Source organism: Sinohyriopsis cumingii, unplaced genomic scaffold (genome assembly GCF_028554795.1).
Source record: "Sinohyriopsis cumingii isolate HCF-2022 unplaced genomic scaffold, ASM2855479v2 utg002264l, whole genome shotgun sequence".
NCBI classification, from domain to species: domain Eukaryota; kingdom Metazoa; phylum Mollusca; class Bivalvia; order Unionida; family Unionidae; genus Sinohyriopsis; species Sinohyriopsis cumingii.
The window spans coordinates 137522-159674 of record NW_028316175.1 but is presented as its reverse complement, the minus strand read 5'-3'; the positions used below and the strand labels follow the sequence as shown (position 1 = coordinate 159674).

Genomic DNA, 22153 nt, shown 5'->3' with positions numbered 1-22153 from the left:
ACCAAAGAGCTACAGCTCTCTATGTAATGCATATTTAACTCGTTTTGACCTTATTTTGGGAGAGATTTAGAGGCATTGTGCATTTAGATCTGTGTTATTTACTCAAAATTTAGTCCATCCAAACTTCTGGTACGTGCCAAAGTCCATCCGAAAATCTGCCAAGGTCAAACAAATCCTCCATGATTGAGGTCATGAAGATTCATATAGTAAAGATGGTGTTAAAGCTTTAAAGGGATTTTCTTGTGTGCTTACTTTTTGTATAAAAGAAGTGTCATATTTAGAAGCAAACTTTTCGCACGTTTTGTCGGATATTTGTATAGCACAGATTTCCACTGACACAGTATCTATACCTGGCTAGAAGGCTGATACAGGGTCAAGAAGGTACCAGTCTCTATAAATGAACTGAAGGCTGATACAGGGTTAGAGAGGTACCAGTCTCTGTAAATGAACTGAAGGCTGATATAGGGTCAAAGAGGTACCAGTCTATGTAAATGAACTGAAGGCTGATACAGGGTCAAGAAGGTACCAGTCCCTGTACCGGGACTAAAGCCTGATACAGGGTCAGTTGGGTGCAAGTCTCTGTTTCTATACCTGTCCTTAAGGAGGATATACTGGGTAAAAAATGTTCAAGTCTTTTTGACGATAGTTTTGCTGGCCGAAAACGTACCGCAACCATTACATATTGCTAGCGACAGACATGTAGAAAAATGTCCTAAAATCTGTGAATGTTGAGACTATTGATAATCTGTGTTTTCTTCAGTCCTGTCACGTGTTAAAGAACCAATGAAGATCTTTCTTTTAACATGTTATTTCATTTTTTAATTATAAGAAATCATTTTTAATCAGTTAGTCGTTGATTAATTGGAAAATGTCATCATTTTCCCCAAAAATGATTAATTAATCATGCATTATACCACCATCACGATCGGAGACAGATTGATCGATTCTCTGGAGGTCATTGTCTATTATTATTTAAGTTATCTGATACAAGAATTCGATTTTGACGTGTTTACATGGTTTTCGTGGATCTCGTAGGTTCCTTAATTATAACTACTAATGCATATAGCTCAGTTAGATCGTGCAACTTTTCATCTTGATGTAGACGGCAGTACATTAGCGTTGGAATCATCCATTAAAGTGACTGATCAGAGTGACTCAAGAACATTTTAAAATGAATTCATGCATTTAAGACCAGTATCAATTACACGCATTTGACGGTCTACAAGAAACACATACAACAAATCAGTGCCGGATTAAACCGTGTGGAGGCCCTTATGCACTTAGACAGTCGAAATATTGGGGCCCCTCGCAAAATTATCTCATAATACGTTTTATCAATATTATTTTCATCCGTTGTCGCGGGGCCCCTAGGCCGGTGCCAACTCTGCCTATTTGGTAATCCGGCACTGCAAGAAATACTAATGAGGTTCGTTCAGTGTTAACCCAAATGTTTTTCGATATTATCTATTTAAAAATATGGTTGTAACTCTGACAGAAGATAAACGAATACACTAAATTGCAATACCATTACCCTTGTTGTCTAAATCCAGCCATGAATATTTGATTATCCGGAACATATCCATCATTACGAGTTTCTGTAAAGCAAGCATTATCATTTGGAATGCTTTCAGTGAATGACATTTACCACCAGATGATTTGTATGTTACATTGAAAATGGATATAAAATAAGGGTTAGCTACGTCAGTATCAAAAAACAGAAACTATTTATGGATATTGGACTTGGATTCAGTCGAATCAAGACAAGGCCTATTTGACATTTGGCGATTTTTGAAATATGACGTTAAAAAAAACCAGGATTTAACAAATATAAGGCTAGATACTTAAATCACTTCAGAGGCATTTGCAAGTAAAAGTGCATGTTTTTCTCATAGCCAGGAATGGTATGTTGTGGGTGGGGTGTTGTTTTGTTTGTTTGTTGTTGCTTTTTACTAACGAGAGCTCCTTTATGCGTTAGTAATGACACATTTATGTGCTTGTTTATTACAACACAAATAACTATTTTCAGTATATTTCCATTCATTGTTGTATGCAGTCTCTCTACACCCTAACCCCCATTATGAGCAATGAAAGCTAATGTGCTGATTCTTTCAGGGGGATGCGCACGCACATGCATTACATTCAGAATTCAGTAGCATTTAATATGGTATTAATAAGTTAGTACTACCATTACACAATCTTCAATTAACAAGTTAGTACTGCCATTACACAATCTTCAATTAACAAGCTAGTACTGCCATTACACAACCTTCAATTAACAAGTTAGTACTGCCATTACACAATCTTCAATTAACAAGTACTGCCATTACACAATCTTCAATTAACAAGTTAGTACTGCCATTACATAATCTTCAATTAACAAGTTAGTACTACCATTACACAATCTTCAATTAACAAGTTAGTACTGCCATTACACAATCTTCAATTAACAAGTACTGCCGTTACACAATCTTCAATTAACAAGTTAGTACTGCCATTACACAATCTTCAATTAACAAGTCAGTACTACCATTACACAATCTTCAATTAACAAGTTAGTACTGCCATTACACAATCTTCAATTAACAAGTCAGTACTACCATTACACAATCTTCAATTAACAAGTTAGTACTGCCATTACACAATCTTCAATTAACAAGTTAGTACTGCCATTACACAATCTTCAATTAACAAGTTAGTACTGCCATTACACAATCTTCAATTAACAAGTTAGTAGTGCCATTACACAGTCTTCAATTAACAAGTTCATGCCTTAACTGTCAGATTGTATGCTTTTGACCCATTCCAATAACTTCGATAACATAGTGTGGTATTAATGCCCTGTATCCATTCCAATAACTTAGATAACATGGTGTGGTATTAATGCCCTGTACACATTCCAATAACTTCGATAACATAGTGTGGTATTTATGCCCTGTACCCATTCCAGTAACTTAGATAACATGGTGTGGTATTAATGCCCTGTATCCATTCCAATAACTTCGATAACATAGTGTGGAATTTATGCCCTGTACCCATTCCAGTAACTTAGATAACATGGTGTGGTATTAATGCCCTGTACACATTCCAATCACGTAGATAACAATAATAATAATAATAATAATAATAATAATAATGAGGACTTTGTATAGCGCCTAATCTTTAAAAGCTTTAAGCGCTTTACAACATTAGATAACATGACGTGGTATTAATGACCTGTATCCATTCAATAACTTAGATAACATGATGTTGTATTAATGCCCTGTACCCATTCCAATAACTTAGATAACATGGTGTGGTATTAATGCCCTGTATCCATTCCAATAACTTACATAGCATGGTGTGGTATTGATGCCCTGTACCCATTCCAGTAACTTAGATAACATGGTGTGGTATTAATGCCCTGTACCCATTCCAGTAACTTAGATAACATGGTGTGGTATTAATGCCCTGTATCCATTCCAATAACTTACATAGCATGGTGTGGTATTGATGCCCTGTACCCATTCCAATAACTTAGATAACATGGTGTTGTATTGATGCCCTCTACCCATTCCAATAACTTAGATAACATGGTGTGGTATTGATGCCCTGTATCCATTCCAATAACTTACATAGCATGGTGTGGTATTGATGCCCTGTACCCATTCCAATAATTTAGATAACATGGTGTGGTATTAATGCCCTCTACCCATTCCAATAACTTAGATAACATGGTGTGGTATTAATGCCCTGTATCCATTCCAATAACTTAGATAACATGGTGTGGCATTAATGCCCTGTACACATTCCAATAACTTAGATAACATGGTGTGGTATTAATGCCCTGTATCCATTCCAATAACTTAGATAACATGGTGTGGTTTTAATGCCCTGTATCCATCCCAGTAACTTAGATAACATGGTGTGGTATTAATGCCCTGTATCCATTCCAATAACTTAGATAACATGGTGTGGCATTAATGCCCTGTACCCATTCCAATAACTTAGATAACATGGTGTGGTATTAATGCCCTGTACACATTCCAATAACTTCGATAACATAGTGTGGTATTTATGCCCTGTACCCATTCCAGTAACTTAGATAACATGGTGTGGTATTAATGCCCTGTACACATTCCAATCACGTAGATAACAATAATAATAATAATAATAATAATAATGAGGACTTTGTATAGCGCCTAATCTTTAAAAGCTTTAAGCGCTTTACAACATTAGATAACTTGACGTGGTATTAATGACCTGTATCCATTCAATAACTTAGATAACATGATGTTGTATTAATGCCCTGTACCCATTCCAATAACTTAGATAACATGGTGTGGTATTAATGCCCTGTATCCATTCCAATAACTTACATAGCATGGTGTGGTATTGATGCCCTGTACCCATTCCAGTAACTTAGATAACATGGTGTGGTATTAATGCCCTGTACCCATTCCAGTAACTTAGATAACATGGTGTGGTATTGATGCCCTGTATCCATTCCAATAACTTACATAGCATGGTGTGGTATTGATGCCCTGTACCCATTCCAATAACTTAGATAACATGGTGTTGTATTGATGCCCTCTACCCATTCCAATAACTTAGATAACATGGTGTGGTATTGATGCCCTGTATCCATTCCAATAACTTACATAGCATGGTGTGGTATTGATGCCCTGTACCCATTCCAATAATTTAGATAACATGGTGTGGTATTGATGCCCTCTACCCATTCCAATAACTTAGATAACATGGTGTGGTATTAATGCCCTGTATCCATTCCAATAACTTAGATAACATGGTGTGGCATTAATGCCCTGTACACATTCCAATAACTTAGATAACATGGTGTGGTATTAATGCCCTGTATCCATTCCAATAACTTAGATAACATGGTGTGGTTTTAATGCCCTGTATCCATTCCAATAACTTAGATAACATGGTGTGGTATTAATGCCCTGTATCCATTCCAATAACTTAGATAACATGGTGTGGCATTAATGCCCTGTACCCATTCCAATAACTTAGATAACATGGTGTGGCATTAATGCCCTGTACACATTCCAATAACTTAGATAACATGGTGTGGTATTAATGCCCTGTATCCATTCCAATAACTTAGATAACATGGTGTGGTATTAATGCCCTGTATCCATTCCAATAACTTAGATAACAGATGTGGCATTAATGCCCTGTACCCATTCCAATAACTTAGATAACATGGTGTGGCATTAATGCCCTGTACACATTCCAATAGCTTAGATAACATGGTGTGGCATTAATGCCCTGTACACATTCCAATAACTTAGATAACATGGTGTGGCATTAATGCCCTGTACACATTCCAATAATTTAGATAACATGGTGTGGTATTAATGCCCTGTATCCATTCCAATAACTTAGATAACATGGTGTGGTATTAATGCCCTGTATCCATTCCAATAACTTAGATAACAGATGTGGCATTAATGCCCTGTACACATTCCAAAAACTTAGATAACATGATCTGGTATTAATGCCCTGTACACATTATGTAGTTACATGTGAAAATAACTCAAAAGTCTAATGCAAAAACAATTTTAGGAATCAAACCCATTTTTCCACCCCATGTCTGCATATATCAAGCGTTAATATAAATTAGCCCAAACTAATTCAAGAGATGTAAAATAAAATATAAAATAAAATAAAATAAAAAAATAAAATAAACGCTGATCATGTGATACCAGTACAATTACTTGCCCTAACACACACTCACACTCACACACACACACACACACACACACACACACAAATAAGAAATAAGTCACAGTACTCTTTTGCTCAACCTAGTTCCGATGCGATGATACATGATCGTCTAGATGTACTCACTCACAAGGTTTCATCAAGGTCTAAATCAGAAATGTGAACAGTATAACTGTTATTAAAGTTACCTACAACGATTAATGTGTTGCACATTCTGAAGAAAGTTCGAACATTATATCTCCTAATGGAGAAACAAAAGGGTCTTTGATATTTACTCCACAATGGAAGCTTAACACAATCTATCATTACAGTATCAAAGCAGGCCCATGTGATTAATTACCATCATAAATGTAAAGAGATTATCAATTATCGTTTATGGCTGAACAAAGTCAAATCCCAGATTGTGAAACGCACAACGCTCCTTTTTCAAAGAAGCCATGGCCTCAAAGTCTGATAGCAGATCAATCTGGAAGCACATGCGAGAACTAACTTCAACGAAAGCGGTACTTCTGAGTCCATGTGAAATTATTGTTAATGGTACTGGTTATACTGATGAATTCGATATTGCAAACCAACTGAACCTTTTTTTGTACAGATATTTCCCAAACACTTGACAGGTCTACTTTTACAGAGCCTAATTTAGACAAACTTGCTGCCTTCAGGAATGAAAGGGTACCTGATCAAGTTAGTTTCAAAATTATTCGAATAATAAATAATGACACTATTGATATCATCATATAATAGACACAAACAAATAATCGGGTTATGATGGAATTGACTTAAAATTCTGAGAATATCGGCATCATCAATATCGGAGTCTCTGAAAGAACTAATTTGAGGTTAATTAATTGAAGTTTCACTATTATAAATTTCCATAGCTACACAAATTTTAAAAAATCACTATTCATAAAAAGAATGACCCATCCAAGTATTGACCCATATCTGTTTAATCTTTAGTTTAAAATATTATTGAAAAACATGTCAGCAGGCATACCTTTTGGATCTTAACAAGTACCAACTCTTCCATAAATCACAATCAGGTTTCGGACAGAAACATTCCTGTCAAACTGCATTGACGAACATATAGATTAGTGGCTACCGGCACAATCTACGTTGACTTTTAAAAGAGCATTCGATTTGGCAGACTATTCGGTGCTCATTTAAAGCAAAAATTCTATCATCTCACAAAGTTTTCTTCAAACTCAGTTGAAACTTGATTCACGTCGCTTTTCACCAGCAGACCCCTAGGTTGTTTGTACGGGAAAAGATGCTTCCGATTCATGTGGTGGTCTTCAAGGATCTGTATTAGGACTTCTTTTTTACCATTGACTTAGTCTTGTATCCTTGCACTCCAACAATGATCGTTTCCTTGACGACTCCACAATGCATTCATCTGGTAAATATATTTCTGAGTAATTCAATTTTCTTGCAAATTGCCATTAAAGTTATTATTATAATTTTAATATTTTTTAAAGAAAACTTTGAACGTGGTCAAGCAATTAAAAGTTTATGATTATCACTTTATCTCTTAAGGTGAAAACTATTTACTCCGTCTATAGGATCAAAGATGTTCACGCTCCTTATCTTTGTTAGCAGTGTAATGTATGCCTAGACTTTTAAGTGACATATCATGTTTTCTTAACTTGTATTTGTAACTGCTTTTGTGATTGTGCATTACTATGGTGATTAACAGGAAATGATGAATATATGGAACATGTGCAATATATATATATATATATATATATATATATATATATATATATATATATATATATATATATATATATATATATATATATATATATATATAATTACCATGATCAGATTACAACACTTGGATTTTAAATAATATACAATAGAGAGGAGACAATAGTATTACAATTTCAAGTTATGCTGATTTGCAATTTTTTTAATGATTTTAACATGCGTTTTTCTTAAGCACATATGCCCATTGCACAAGCTGAGTAAAATGTATAATGGTATGCATAGACTGACGAGAAACAGTACTTTTCGGCATAATGAGGCATTTACAGGTTTAAATTTATGATAATTTGGAAGTAAAGTGTAATCTAAAAGGATTATCGTATTAATATACTGTTATGCCCCCTCAAACACATACAATAACGGTTCCTGTAATAGTTATAGATACACGCAATGTGATAAAGCACCTGAGTAACAGCTGACGCAATACACTGAACTAGATGTGTTGCCTTAACGTAAAATGCCGATCTTTGAATTCTTGATTTTGACGTTAGGTGTTATCGGAAAGGTCCATGAAGTTATTTTGACGTTAGGTGTTATCGGAAAGGTCTATGACGTTATAAAGTAATGCATGCTTCCCAGTTGCTCCGATTTGGAGTATAACGCTTGAAGTTTCTGATTGGATAGACCCTGTAATATAACGCTTGAAGTTCATGATTGAATAGACTGATATAACGCTTGAAGTTCATGATTGAATAGACTGTAATATAACGCTTGAAGTTTATGATTGAATAGACTCTGTGATATAACGCTTGAAGTTTCTGATTGGATAGACTGTGATATAACGCTTGAAGTTTCTGATTGGATAGACCGTGATAGACTGTGATATAACGCTTGAAGTTTCTGATTGGATAGACTGTGCTATAACGCTTGAAGTTTCTGATTGGATAAACTGTGATATAACGATTGAAGTTTCTGATTGGATAGACTGTGATATAACGCTTGAAGTTTCTGATTGGATAGACTGTGATATAACGCTTGAAGTTTCTGATTGGATAGACTGTGATATAACGCTTGAAGTTCGTGATTGAATAGACTCTGTGATATAACGCGTACCTAATAGGCATTGCATGAATATGTTCTGGAAAGATTTCTTAGTATATCCACCGAATAAGGAGGCTGTGGGATCGAATTTATTGACACAGAATATACAAATATAAGCTTCAGCCGCTGATGGTGATTAAAAGGTACAGCATGACTCCATCAGGTTATTTAGCTTCTTCAATGCACAAAAGTAAGGAATCATGACGTCTTCCTCCTGCCGCGAATATACTGAGAAATATTTAAAGACAGCTAAAATGCTTGTGGTTGGTATTATTTTAATGATTGCATCACACATAAAAGTTCAATATGTGAGCAATCTGTGAATCTGGAAAGATTTTTAACGGCATGGACCTCAGCGCTAACTTTGTCACAAATGACAGCATACAGAGTTGTATATATTGTGCATTAATGAAACTTCCTTTATAACGAGGTTGTGGTACGTATTGATACCAGTATTAAACTGCAGCCCAGGGACATGTATCCTTTTCTATATTTCGTTAGAATGTCAGGCTATATAATCAATCTCGGAGCGTTCGGAAAACGGTTTCTGCTTTAATCGATGGTATGACCTTTCTCAGTGGATCATTTGATCGCATTTCATATGCTATGTATCAGCGAGGAGACTAAGAAGACTAGATCATTTTATTCGTGGATTATTGCTGTTGGCTTCCGATCGCTTGTAATTCAATTGAGGCTGTAAAATAAATTATGTTGAAGCTATTCAAATCATATGTACCACTAAGGGTGTACAATGCTGTACCATATTTCAATTACTTAATTAAAAACTGACCTCTAATTTTGGAACTATTACCAAATTAGTCCGGGTTAAAAAAAAGAAATTATCCAGCAACGAATACAAATACGGTTTAGAAAAACAGGAATTTTTATACCAACTAAACCCATGTTTATCCACTAGCATAAACATGTGGAAGTAGCGATAAAAATTCCAGCATAATTTTGTGTAGAAGCACTGTAATAGCTTAATCAGCAAATGCTGTTACAAAGAATAGAATTAAATTTTACAGAAACGGTGCAGGATACAGATACAGTGGTGGAGTTTACTGCGGACGATGATGTATTGAAAGATTAAAAAAGTTAGATGGGCAACGTAGAAAATGAAATTTTCTTTGTGGTAGGAAATCAATAATCAGATGAAGACGATCGATGGGGGGGGGTCAATACGTAAATTTCAGATGCATTTTGGTTAAGGTACCGAAACAACAACTAAAAAGCAATCAAACTGGGAGGACAGCCCATTCCTTTCACGCAAACGCAGTTTTAATATGTAATGTTAAACACGTTGAAATTTTGAATATATATAATATAAGGCATGTTTTTATATTAACATTATTTTATAGTCACAAGAATAAATCAGTCAATTACATGGCACAAAAGCAATTATCATTAAAACTGTAACTTTTGGGGGAAAGGAACGTTATTTTACTGCTACAAGGACTATTTAGTGCTTTTTATCCACGTCTTCGTGTGTGTGTGTGTGCGTGTGTATGCGTCTGCGTGTGCGTGTGTGTGTCCTTCTGTGTGTGTGCGCGTGTGTGTGTTACTGTGTGTTACTGATTTTTATGTATAGCTATGAATCAGATTTTAGAATAGAATCCGACTATCATGTAATTTAAAATTACGAAAAGGGGGTAAATAAATAAATACGTAACTATGTGCACCACAGGAATGGTAATACAAGGCAAGATGAATAAGTTGTTGTTTTGCTAAATCCCCCCCCCCCCAAAAAAAAAAAAAAATTACGGTACTTTGAACAACACAGTTGATATAATTCATTGCATTCGTGACTAACCCTATATAGCTGTTAATGGATTGTAGCAATTTTCGAGCAAATGCGGCTAAAGGCATAATTTGTGTATCGTGGCAACTAGGCGATCGTCATTGCAGCTTAACCATCTGTTCCATGAATGAAGTACGCCTTGGGGGAGTCTCTCGATTCAGTTTGCTCTGATATTATACACGACGAATACATAATTCTGATTTGATGGAAGTCAAAATGACCTTTAACGTGGCATTCGGAATAACATTCTTTAATAGTTTTGTTTCCAACAATTATCGTCCATTGTAATCGACTATCAGAATGAGATTGGGCCAATTGTCTCTGGTTAGCGATGGGGATGTTCCGATAGTTTTGACTGAATAGTTGCTTTCTCCAGCTACAGAGAGGAAATAATTAAATTTGAATATTTAAATGTCCAGTAAGAGTTACATTCATCTTTCTGTGTTCATGACCCCTATTTGACCCCTGGAAACAAAAGTGTAATCTCGATGCCATAATTGTATTATTGATGAACCTATGAACCATATATATATATATATATATATATATATATATATATATATATATATATATATATATATATATATATATATATATCCTCTCACTTGCTGCATTTTTTTCTTCTGAATAAACTACCTAACCCAGCACTTTACCATTTGTTGGTGCCGTCAATGATTTCTGCTCATAGATACAAAAATAAAACGCTAACATAATTACATAGCATAGACAGGTTTCATTCCTGAAGACCCAACGTATGTTAATATCGCCTGTCAGAAGACATACTAGTGTTCTCCGGAAATTGACATCTCTTCAACATTTATGTACATGTCCGTAAGTACTTAAATGGTTGTCTCGTTCATGACTATGTTTTTTTTCCTGATTTCGAATTACTTCTAGAAATGTTATATTCAAATACAGAAAGGAATGCCAGAAAATCACTGCAATATTCCCGTATAAGCTACAACCTTGTTGACGTTTCTCCATCTGCCGTCACAGCTGCCCCAAGGTCATTTTTGTATGGTGACACAACTGATTGGAGGGGTTTAAACGTACAGATAGATATGCGCAGTTTGTTGCTTAGTGTACAGACACGTACATATCGAGTATTGTAAGACTGTGTAGATTTTAAAGTACACTGCACAGACACGTACATATCGAGTATTGTAAGACAGTATGTAGATTTTAAAGTACATTGAACAGACACGTACATATCGAGTATTGTAAGACAGTATGTAGATTTTAAAATACATTGCACAGACACATACATATCGAGTATTGTAAGACAGTATGTAGATTTTAAAGTACATTGCACAGACACGTACATATCGAGTATTGTAAGACAGTATGTAGATTTTTAAGTACACTGCACAGACACGTACCACAGACACGTACATATCGAGTATTGTAAGACAGTATGTAGATTTTAAAGTACATTGCACAGATATCGAGTATTGTAAGATAGTATGTAGATTTTAAAATTCATTGCAAAGACACGTACATATCGAGTATTATAAGACAGTATGTAGATTTTAAAATACATTGTACAGACACGTATATATCGAGTATTGTAAGACAGTATGTAGATTTTAAAATACATTGCACAGACACATACATATCGAGTATTGTAAGACAGTATGTAGATTTTAAAGTACACTGCACAGACACGTACCACAGACACATACATATCGAGTATTGTAAGACAGTATGTAGATTTTTAAGTACACTGCACAGACACGTACCACAGACACGTACATATCGAGTATTGTAAGACAGTATGTAGATTTTAAAGTACATTGCACAGATATCGAGTATTGTAAGATAGTATGTAGATTTTAAAATTCATTGCAAAGACACGTACATATCGAGTATTGTAAGACAGTATGTAGATTTTAAAATACATTGCGCAGACACGTACATATCGAGTATTGTAAGACAGTATGTAGATTTTAAAGTACATTGCACAGACACAGTCATCAGGCTGAAAACACTGTAAAAGGCTATAAATGCAAATCATGTACAAAATGACACCAGTACGCATCACGTGACTGTGTATCTTGTGCTGATTGGGTCTAAATTTTGGTATAGTATATATTCTCTAGAGAGATTCTTCTTTGTCTTATTTTGTTTTTCTTTCTATCTTTTCTTTTGTTTCAGTAGGAACAATTATTTTTATTTCCTAATTTTAATTTTATAATACGTTTTACTGTACATAGTTACATTTTGGGACAAGTGGGTTGCTTACGAATGTTTCTGGTGCGGTTTAATCCGATTTACCCATTGATTATTTATATGATGGTTTACAAGATTGGATTGGGAAATACATTAAACACTTTTGTTTTAAGTGGGATTTCAAGAACAATCTATTTCCATTACTGATGCCAACCTTTATTTGCGACGCTCGACCGTCATTTACATAATAATATAAGCTATAAAAATAACTAATATTGAATAGCTGTCACAACTGTTTTAATCGAGGAGTACAAGAGTATCCAATATAATTATTGTTAGTCATACAGTTTTATTTGTTGGATGGAAATCACATACTGAAGGCAGTTTACATACATACATACATACATACATATATATATATATATATATATATATATATATATATATATATATATATATATATATATATATATATATATATATATATATATATATATTCATTAATAAACTCTAATTCTGCTGAATTTCTAATTCCAAATAATATGGTATATGCTGTATAATCTAACTCAGTATGATATTTGTCTCTAAGCAAGGATATAAAATGTATGAGTACTATTTTACCAATATGACATACAGTAAATAAAATAAGCAATCTCTTTAACAACAATACAAAAAGTACATACTGATGATTATGAACCATTTACGAACAATCTGCTCTGTCATGCTGAGTCACACAATCGCCAAATCTCGCAGCATCAATTCTCAATGACAGTCGGTCTTTTCCCTAATATGTTGAAAGTATCACGCGATCCTTTGACACCTGACATTAAGAAAAGTGTATTTCTCGAGAGCTGGGTCAAGTGACCATGCAATGCAAGAAAAGGCAAAGTATGGTGTCCAGATTGTAAAGGCTATACACTGGTTCGTGCGTCGGCGTATTAAAGAGACGAAACTAGTTTTAACTTTCATGAATGGAAACATAAATATTTGTACTTAACAATATCAAGCAGGTAGGGTTCAACACTGTTACTTAAATCTGCATGCCTTTATTTAATGCGACTATCCGCTGCCACGTGGTTACCGCAAATTCTATATCTTCTATAGGGAATGCGTTCTGGCCTCACACTGCAAAATAACGTTCCAAATATCTAAAACGCTACGGGAAGGGTTAGATGAAATTCAAGTCAGGTGTACATAAGGTAAACATATTGTTCCAATACGTAAGTCAGTTTGTGGGATCTACCCAGAGCAGAGGTCAAGCTTTGTAGCAACGGTACATGTTTTGTGTTCGTTTGTCTATTCCATGTCTGTATATGACGCAAATCAGCAACGGTACATGTTTTGTGTTCGTATGTCTATTCCATGTCTGTATATGACGCAAATCAGCAACGGTACATGTTTTGTGTTCGTATGTCTATTCCATGTCTGTATATGACGCAAATTAGGGCCATATTATGCCAGGTGTTGGGGGCCGGGGTGGTCCAAAATTAAAAAAGAAGCTGACTTTCCTCGAAAGGGCATCAAAGCAAATGTATTTGTGCCTATTTACTCAAAGTGTGAATAGTTACGACTATATGGTCACAAACTAAGTAGGCTAACAGAAAGAAGCTAAACCAACAAGTTTTGTCAAATTTAACAAACCATTCCATTATCAATTTTATAAATGAAATATGTGAGAGGAACTTACAGTATTATGAAGTAAATCCAAAATAATCCTGAAAAGGTTATATTAAAGTTCAAAATAATGAAAATTTTCGTATAAACTTCAGAACCAGAAATGCACTGTCAATCATCTATCTATAGATCTTATGCAATTTTACGCTCTTAATAGTTCGAAAACAGACCATAGTCACGCAGAATTTTTTATATTCAAGACACTCACTACAATTTACAGCCATGAAGAAAAATTTAAAAACTTAGATAAAATCATTTACCAGGAGTTAACGCAAAATATAGATATACATAACAGCATAATATCCAATAAACGCAAGAATAAAACAATGGTCAAATTTCAAGTAACAAGTGACTGTACGTGTGTGTGTGTGTAATTAATATTTTTAGCGGGTTGGGGTCGGGAAACTCTGCCTCCCCATCCGCATCCGGCCCTGCACATGATTCCTGCATAGTCTTCTTAGCCAAGGTCGTGTTGGTTGTACCCTTGCTATGAGCACGTTTAGCTGTATTTAATAATTTAACGACCTTATTTGTAGTCATGTGACATCACTGGTTCAATCACTTCATAATACTACATAAGTGTTTTGTTACGGGTCGATCGAAAGAACGATTTTGATATTGCGTAGTGACACATCCGGGCCGTTAGGCTGAGATGTATTTATACGCCATATCATACAAATTGTTTCCACAGACTCGGAACAAAACACGAAATGTTATTCAATCGGACAAAGCTTGAAGCAAGGATTCCGTTGAAAGAGTCGAGGACTTTTCCTACCCAATGAACATAACAGTCTTGGGTTTTTGCGTTCATTTCGGGCAATCACATACCATGCTTTTAGCTTTCGTGTATCAATTTGTAAAGTAGTCCTTTGTTTCTCTTGAAACCCATTCACATTTCATTAATATTATTATTATTATTATTATTATTATTATTATTATCATTATTATTATATAAAGGCTGATTTGATTTAATGCTAGTGGGTAAGTGATAAATTTTCTTCGGGCATTTTATTATCCAAATCCAATTAAACTCCGCCAAAATCTGAACGGTATCCTAATTTTGGCTATAGTTAGCAAAGTTATCACGGATAGCTAATGAAATTAGATCACTGGGTCCATATTAATCCATTATATATTCAAAAACATCTAAATTATTTATTTTTCTGTGACACAAAACCGTCCATCATGAAATTCCCCCATTTGCCATAAATCGCATTTCATGGATGCTCTTCGAATAATTAGTAGGTTGTATGGCCAGTTTTCCAATTTTCTGCATGCGAATTAGCTCGGTTAATTTCATTTGTTCCCCCATTGAATGTTAAGCATACCTAATAACGGCAGATGATGTCGTATGTATTCGTTTATAAACGGTATTAACAGCAAGTTCCATATGGTCACGTCCTGTGGAGTTAGGCAAAGTCGCAAGCACAGAATTTCACATTGTGTTCAAAATAATAAAATGCCTTAACTCGACATGTATGTGAGATTAACAAAATGTCCGGATCAACTAAAATAGTGTGTGCTTGGCATCTGTTCTTCAGTGGCTGTGAACTTGCTTTGTAACTACATAGTCTTGAATGCGAGTTCAGTTTGACACTTTGCCGATTTCGTGACTATGGGATTAAATGTTATCGTCATAGATCTACCATCTCAACTTCACAGCTTCACATTTTGACCATGGTAAACTGTTGAATTGCACTTTAATTTCAAATGCGTGCTCACTATTGAAAAAGAGATATATATCTATCTATCTATCTATATATATATATATATATATATATATATATATATATATATATATATATATATATATATATATATATATATTTGTTGTTTTGTCGACATTAGCCTGTTTTACTGGGACATCTTGAAACGGTATGGGGTATTTAATTTCGGCATGATTATAACTGCTGATAGAGAGAGAGAGAGAGAGAGAGAGAGAGATGCTTGTCGCGTTTGTTATACGATTACATATCTCTCTACTGAGATTTCATTAACATTATGCTTGATATCATTTCTACCAAAAGAAATACATCGTACATTATAATTATCATAACGTTAGATCTCAGCCTATAGGAAGACGCAATCTCATTTAAAACGGAGAGAGAGAGAGAGAGATTTCATGAACAACGCTAACTTTATGCTTGATATCATTTCTACGAAAAGAAATACATCGTACATTATAAGTATGATAACGTTAGATCTCAGCCTATAGGAACACGCAGTCTCATTTAAAACGGTTCTGCAAAACGATATAGTACACAGAAAATAACTCTTCTTGAAGAATTATGTCTTTATTTATTAATTCATTTCAATAATATTTACATGAACTGTTGATATCATTTTGCAGAACCAAATTTTCAGAAAGTATGTGTCTTCACGTTTTCTTATATGTCATTGTTCTTCGTCGAAATTATTGTCTGGAAGTTGACGTTTACCGTAGATGTTTTTTTTTTTTTTTTTTTTGTTTTTTTTGTGGGGGGGGTATTTTTTTCCTTTCGGGGTGTGTGTGTGTGTTTCCATTTCAAGCTAAAGTTAACGTATTATAAGGAAAATGACATCAGACCAACTATTAACTCTTGTACGAGTCCAAATTGGGGGCTCAGAATTTTTCGTTACTACAAAGCTGCTCCTATTATATTTAAATACATTTTAAAAGATAAACTGATTCAGCCTAGGGTAATCGCTGAATTAGTCTCGTTGTATCGTACTCTCGCGAGGACCAGTGTTATCGCAGCCATACTTTTGTCGTAGATCTCACAGAATTAAGCGAGATATTGGGTTGAACGAGAGACTGCGTAAAACTTTAGATTTCCGAGCAGTTTCGATATGTTGCGAAAATTGAAAACCAAAAAATTTCAGAATAAACATGGATAAAGACGATGATATAAAATTGACTCTTAATGGAGAATACAAAAAGTTTTACACGTTTAACCTCGAGAAACGGTAAACCGAACAGAAAGCTTGTCTTTAGGGTAAGGAATTCCCTGTTGCCTTTAGAGTGGGGTACTCCCTATTGCCTTTAGGGTAGGGTACTCCTTATTACTTTTAGGGTAGGCTACTTTGTTACTCCAATTTAAATAATCCAGAATTTCGTGCTCGAAAGAAGTAAAATATTAAAATGACACATTGACTGTTTGCACTAAATGTTTAAAAACAGCCATAGCTACTGATTAATATTAGACCCTGTTTTTCGGGGGGTGGGATTAATGGGGAGACACCATTTTCTTGCATAAAGTTTTCAAAAGACGTTGCATGCGATTATCATTGACTTGCACATACATGGATGGAGTATTCCTAAAAATCAGAGAATTTATTGTCCATCTGAATCCAGTACTGTTGAGGTTGGTTATCTTCGATAAATTTTCGTAGTAATCTTTCTTTGTTGGTAAATGAACACCAAGTCATCGATAACGGAGTCTTTCATGCAGGGGTGTTTTTAAACGTGTTTTGCGCCATGCTACATGCATCTGAACTTTTACTTGAAAGTACCATTTAAGCTTAATAGACTCATGTAGAAAGGGACATCACTCTACTTGTAGCCAAAGGGAACATGTGATGTAAAAGAAATTTGTAACCCCGTTCAAGACGCATTCACGGGATTATGACAGAGTAATGGACATGAACATTTCTTCTCAAGGATGATTGCTCGTACTTATCAGGGCAAACTGATCAACGGTTCTCACAGAATGTAAAATGACGACTATTTTCATGGAACAGGTGAAAAAGAAATTCCTCCTTAGTGACCTTTCACCCGGTACAATCGATCGCTTTTATCATTGTTTCAGTACTCAAAAAAGCACTGTTTGCTCGTTTAATTTTCAAAATGGATTTTTCTGTTTGGTAACACTGTTTTTATTTCAGGTACTGGAGTGTCTATTTGGTAACACTGTTTTTATTTCAGGTACTGCAATGTCTATTTGGTAACACTGTTTTTATTTCAGGTACTGCAATGTCTACAAGCTTTCAGCGGCAACGACAGGGAATGGATAGAAATCGCGGTCCTGTGGCTGGTACTTCTAGAAGCGTTGCTGATGCCGCATGCGCTCTGGATGCTAAACAAAAGATACAGGCACGCTCTTGTATACGGTTGGAAAGTACACATACTTCGGAAGTCAAATTTTGAAGAAGACGGTAAGATGGGAATGGACAAACATACATAATTTCTCCATTTTCACATATATCACACGTGTCGGAAACCTATTTTACATAGTGTGCCACTTTTTTCCCGGATTAATTACAAAATGAACCAGCGGCGCGTGCCACTAGTAAGATAGTAACACTTAAAATCGAGATTTTTGGATGCCCTTCGCGTGCCACCAAAAAAAACCCAAAAACAACACATTGACGCGTGCAGTAGGTTGCCGACCCCTGATGTATCGTAATGTTTTAAAATAAAATTATCAACCTTAAAATTCCTGCCGTTATAAAGAAATATCACCACTTATAATTTTAAAAAGATCGTCTTCTAACTATCCTCCATTTTGCGGCTAATGCTATATCTCAACCTGTTCCATTTATCCCCAGACCGTACGTTCGATAAATCTCAAAGTCTCTCACTCATAATATAAATTACACAGGGCATTCAGTTTCAGCATCTCGATCTCGATGGGGGCGTTGGTTCTTCATTGTGTCTAAGTACTCAGTCTAAATTTGTCCATAGTCTTCTTAATGAAATCGAATTCTCAGAGTCAGTTCTCTATAGACTCGTCACGGAGAGAATGGTTGAAAATCTTTAAAACTGCAACTATACTAAAAGTACATTTTCTATTCGAAAAATGTTACTTTGATCTGGTTTAGGTTATACAAAATCGATGCATGCTCAGAAATTTTCTTGTTTCTTTTTCTCTGAAATAGAGGCAGTTCATTGCCTCCCCCCCCCCCCCGACCTCCACGCCAGCTTCTAACCTTTAGTGGCTTTAATGAGCCAAGTAATAGTGCTGTGCTGTTGTATAGAATTCATCAACGGCATCCTGATATAGAAATACTCATTGGATCTGAAACTAATTATTCAGTTTGATGCTTGGGAGATTTCTAGGGTGATATATTTCGTAAAGTAGTTTCGTGTCAGTGTTTCGAGTGATAGTTTCAGGAGACCATTTACTATATTTAGAAGATGAAGTCTCTCTGTTAATAGTGTTTTATGGATTTTATCTTTTCCCTCATTTCATAATCCTATTTTATCCTGTACATCAACTGATACAGTTGTCGTGTTATGGCATGTAAGGCGGTGAAGAATTCAAAGTTCAAAATATAGCAACCAGTACTGTTTATTATACACACCACTGTTGGGACGAATAAAAATATTTTAAATTTTCTTTCGCAGATCCATTGTCATGTACACTGCAATCCTATACTCGATATATCAGACGAGAGCATGACCGTACATCACGGCCCGTCTCGAGAATTAGCGAGAATGGTAGCCATCTTGAAAATACTCTACCCAGGAGTCATGCGAAATCCAACGGACGGGCTGGAACTCCGAATTCACATAATAGCATAGAAGAAGTTAGCACGAATTCGCTAAGGAAACAAAATGGAATTTGTTCTAACGAAATACGTGTTCAGCCTCAGATTGAGGTACACAAAGTAGACAACACAACTATGGTAGGTAACGAATCTCCTGGGAGCGAAACACGTGCGAACGTTTTTAGACAAAATTCTGGTTCATCCAGTTCTGCCTCCAACGAGTCGCATAATGGAAAAGACGTCACACTTAGTCCCAAAGAAGAGATCACAAGATCTTCATCCAGCTCATCAAGGAAGAACTGGAAGGAACAAATGAGGAAAAAGCACTTGCCGGCAATATTTGTAAATGAAGCATTTGATGCACAAGAAACCAAAAATATGGAAAAGAAACGGGAAAAGAAGGTCAAAGAAAAAGAACGAGAGAGAGATAAGTTTTACAAAACAGGCCCAGAGAGTGGAAGTGTACATTCCATGCATTATTACATGTCCAGTGACTATCATCCAGACTACTTGACGGAGAGTCTCCCCAGACAAAAGAGTCAACAGGAATCCGAGAGCGAGGGAGTCAGTGGACAGTACGAGGAGGGAGATATTTGTAATATTCTTGACAACGTGTCTAGTAACTCATCCGAGTCTTCAGAGTTTAGACAGAGGAAAGTTGAAACGTCGAGTAAGAGACAAAGAAGTAGCGAAACACAACCCGAACCTACTAATGACTGCTTCAGAGAAAAAACTGGGAATCCTGGTTCGGGAAAAGGTGCTTCCCATGAAGTTATGAAAAGGAATATTGCGGAGGGCATAAACCAGAAAGAAAGCCTCAAATACAAGTTGAAAAATAATGATAAATCAAATAGACATTACTTGGCATCTCAAAATCAAGAAGGTGTTTCTTTGGGTACATTTAAGAGAGAAGTTACAGTATATACCGAAGACGTCGTTTACGAAGGAAGGACGTCTTTTGGCCGTGAGGAACAGGTTCAAAATGAGTGCAATTCATCTGATCAGTTAGAATCTGGCAGGTACTATACAGACCAGTTAGAACTAAATAGCTTAAATTCAAGTATAACTAACAATCACTCGGTATTTCAAAATAAAGACCGCCTTAGATTCAACCGACAACCAAAGTATGGTGACATAACTGAGGCGGATCGTGAAGGCAACAGCTCTGTCACAATCACCGTCTTAAAAGACAAAAACCGTCGTCCTCCGTGGATGGATGTAACAGAAGATCCTTCCATACAACTGGAAATGAAGGACCACATCGAATCAGATGCTGATACGCTGAAGAATTCCAACACCAGCGAAATCAATGGGCAATTATTAAGTCATCCGTATGAAGAAGACATGCACAGCGAATTGTCCACGCCGACTTCCATATTCGATGAGGAGACAGATCGCGGATTTGAAGAAGCACTTGATGCGAATTTCATTACGCATACCAGTATTTATGGCGGAATGGGAATCTGTTTTGACACAATCAGAGAGGAACCAGAAGATCTGACAAGTTCTAGTTCAAACCCATTTATGGATGTCAGTTCTAGCAGCGAAGAGGAGCCATTCAAAACGCATGCCGTCGTGTCCAAACGACCAGATTCCAGAAGCACGACATCAAGTACGAGTGATAATCCATTCGATAACGTCCCGCTAAAATCATCTACGGATTTATCTGGAAACTCCCTTTCGCAGCGGCAAGGAAATAAACCTGCTGGAAGGTTTAATGACGAACTTGAACCAGAAGATTCCGTGTTTAAATTCAGCAATGCTTTGTCAAATCGAGAAGTTGTTGCTAGAGATAATTTGTCTCCATGGCCAGATACTAACGAGCCAATCAAAGAAGATGAGCGTTCGTTTGACTCAGACTTTTCAAATAGCTCTTTTCAAAATGAACAACGTGATGATATCAGTCCCGTGAGGACAACAAAGATACCCTTGACCAATGATATTGAACCTGTTTATTTTTGATTGATTATTGATGCATTTGAAGTTTTATGTCTAGTCAATATACAATATCTATTTTCATATCCAAGAATTCAAATATTTATTTATTATTACATTGCAACGAAATGTTTTATTACACACATGCACACAAATTGCATTTTACACAGTGCACATTCTACGCAATACTGGTAGTTAATCTGCTCATTAAAATCATTTTTTTATTTAAAAAATAAATAAATCAAGAGAATTATATAATAAGCAAAATATTCACGTTCTAAGAACTGCTTAATCTGTATTAGAATAAAAAGGTAATACCCACGGCACCTTGGATGAGTGAAAGTATGCATTAAGCCTTCATATGCATTACGTGCCAAAGAAGCACTATTATTATTATTATTATTATTATTATTATTAATATTATTATTATTATTATTTCTCTGTTCCACGGACTTTTGATTTTTTACACTTTATCTTTTCTCATGGCATATTAGATTACTTCCTGTGGTTACCGATGGCGTGGAACATCTGCTCTTTTTCACTAGAAGGAAATAAAAATATTAAAACAGGTAATTG

The 22153-nt window shown here is 35.5% G+C and overlaps 1 protein-coding gene across 1 annotated transcript in view; it reads left to right on the top strand.

Moving 5' to 3' along the window:
• LOC149770827 (uncharacterized) overlaps window positions 1–21663 on the top strand; it is a 122768-nt gene extending 101105 nt beyond the window's left edge. The window contains exons 3-4 of the mRNA XM_089949067.1: window positions 18118–18307; window positions 19500–21663. Coding sequence (XP_089805193.1) covers window positions 18118–18307; window positions 19500–21604 — 2295 coding nt within the window. The 3' untranslated portion in view covers window positions 21605–21663. The remainder of the gene's footprint in view (window positions 1–18117; window positions 18308–19499) is intronic.
• Window positions 21664–22153: the final 490 nt, after the last annotated feature.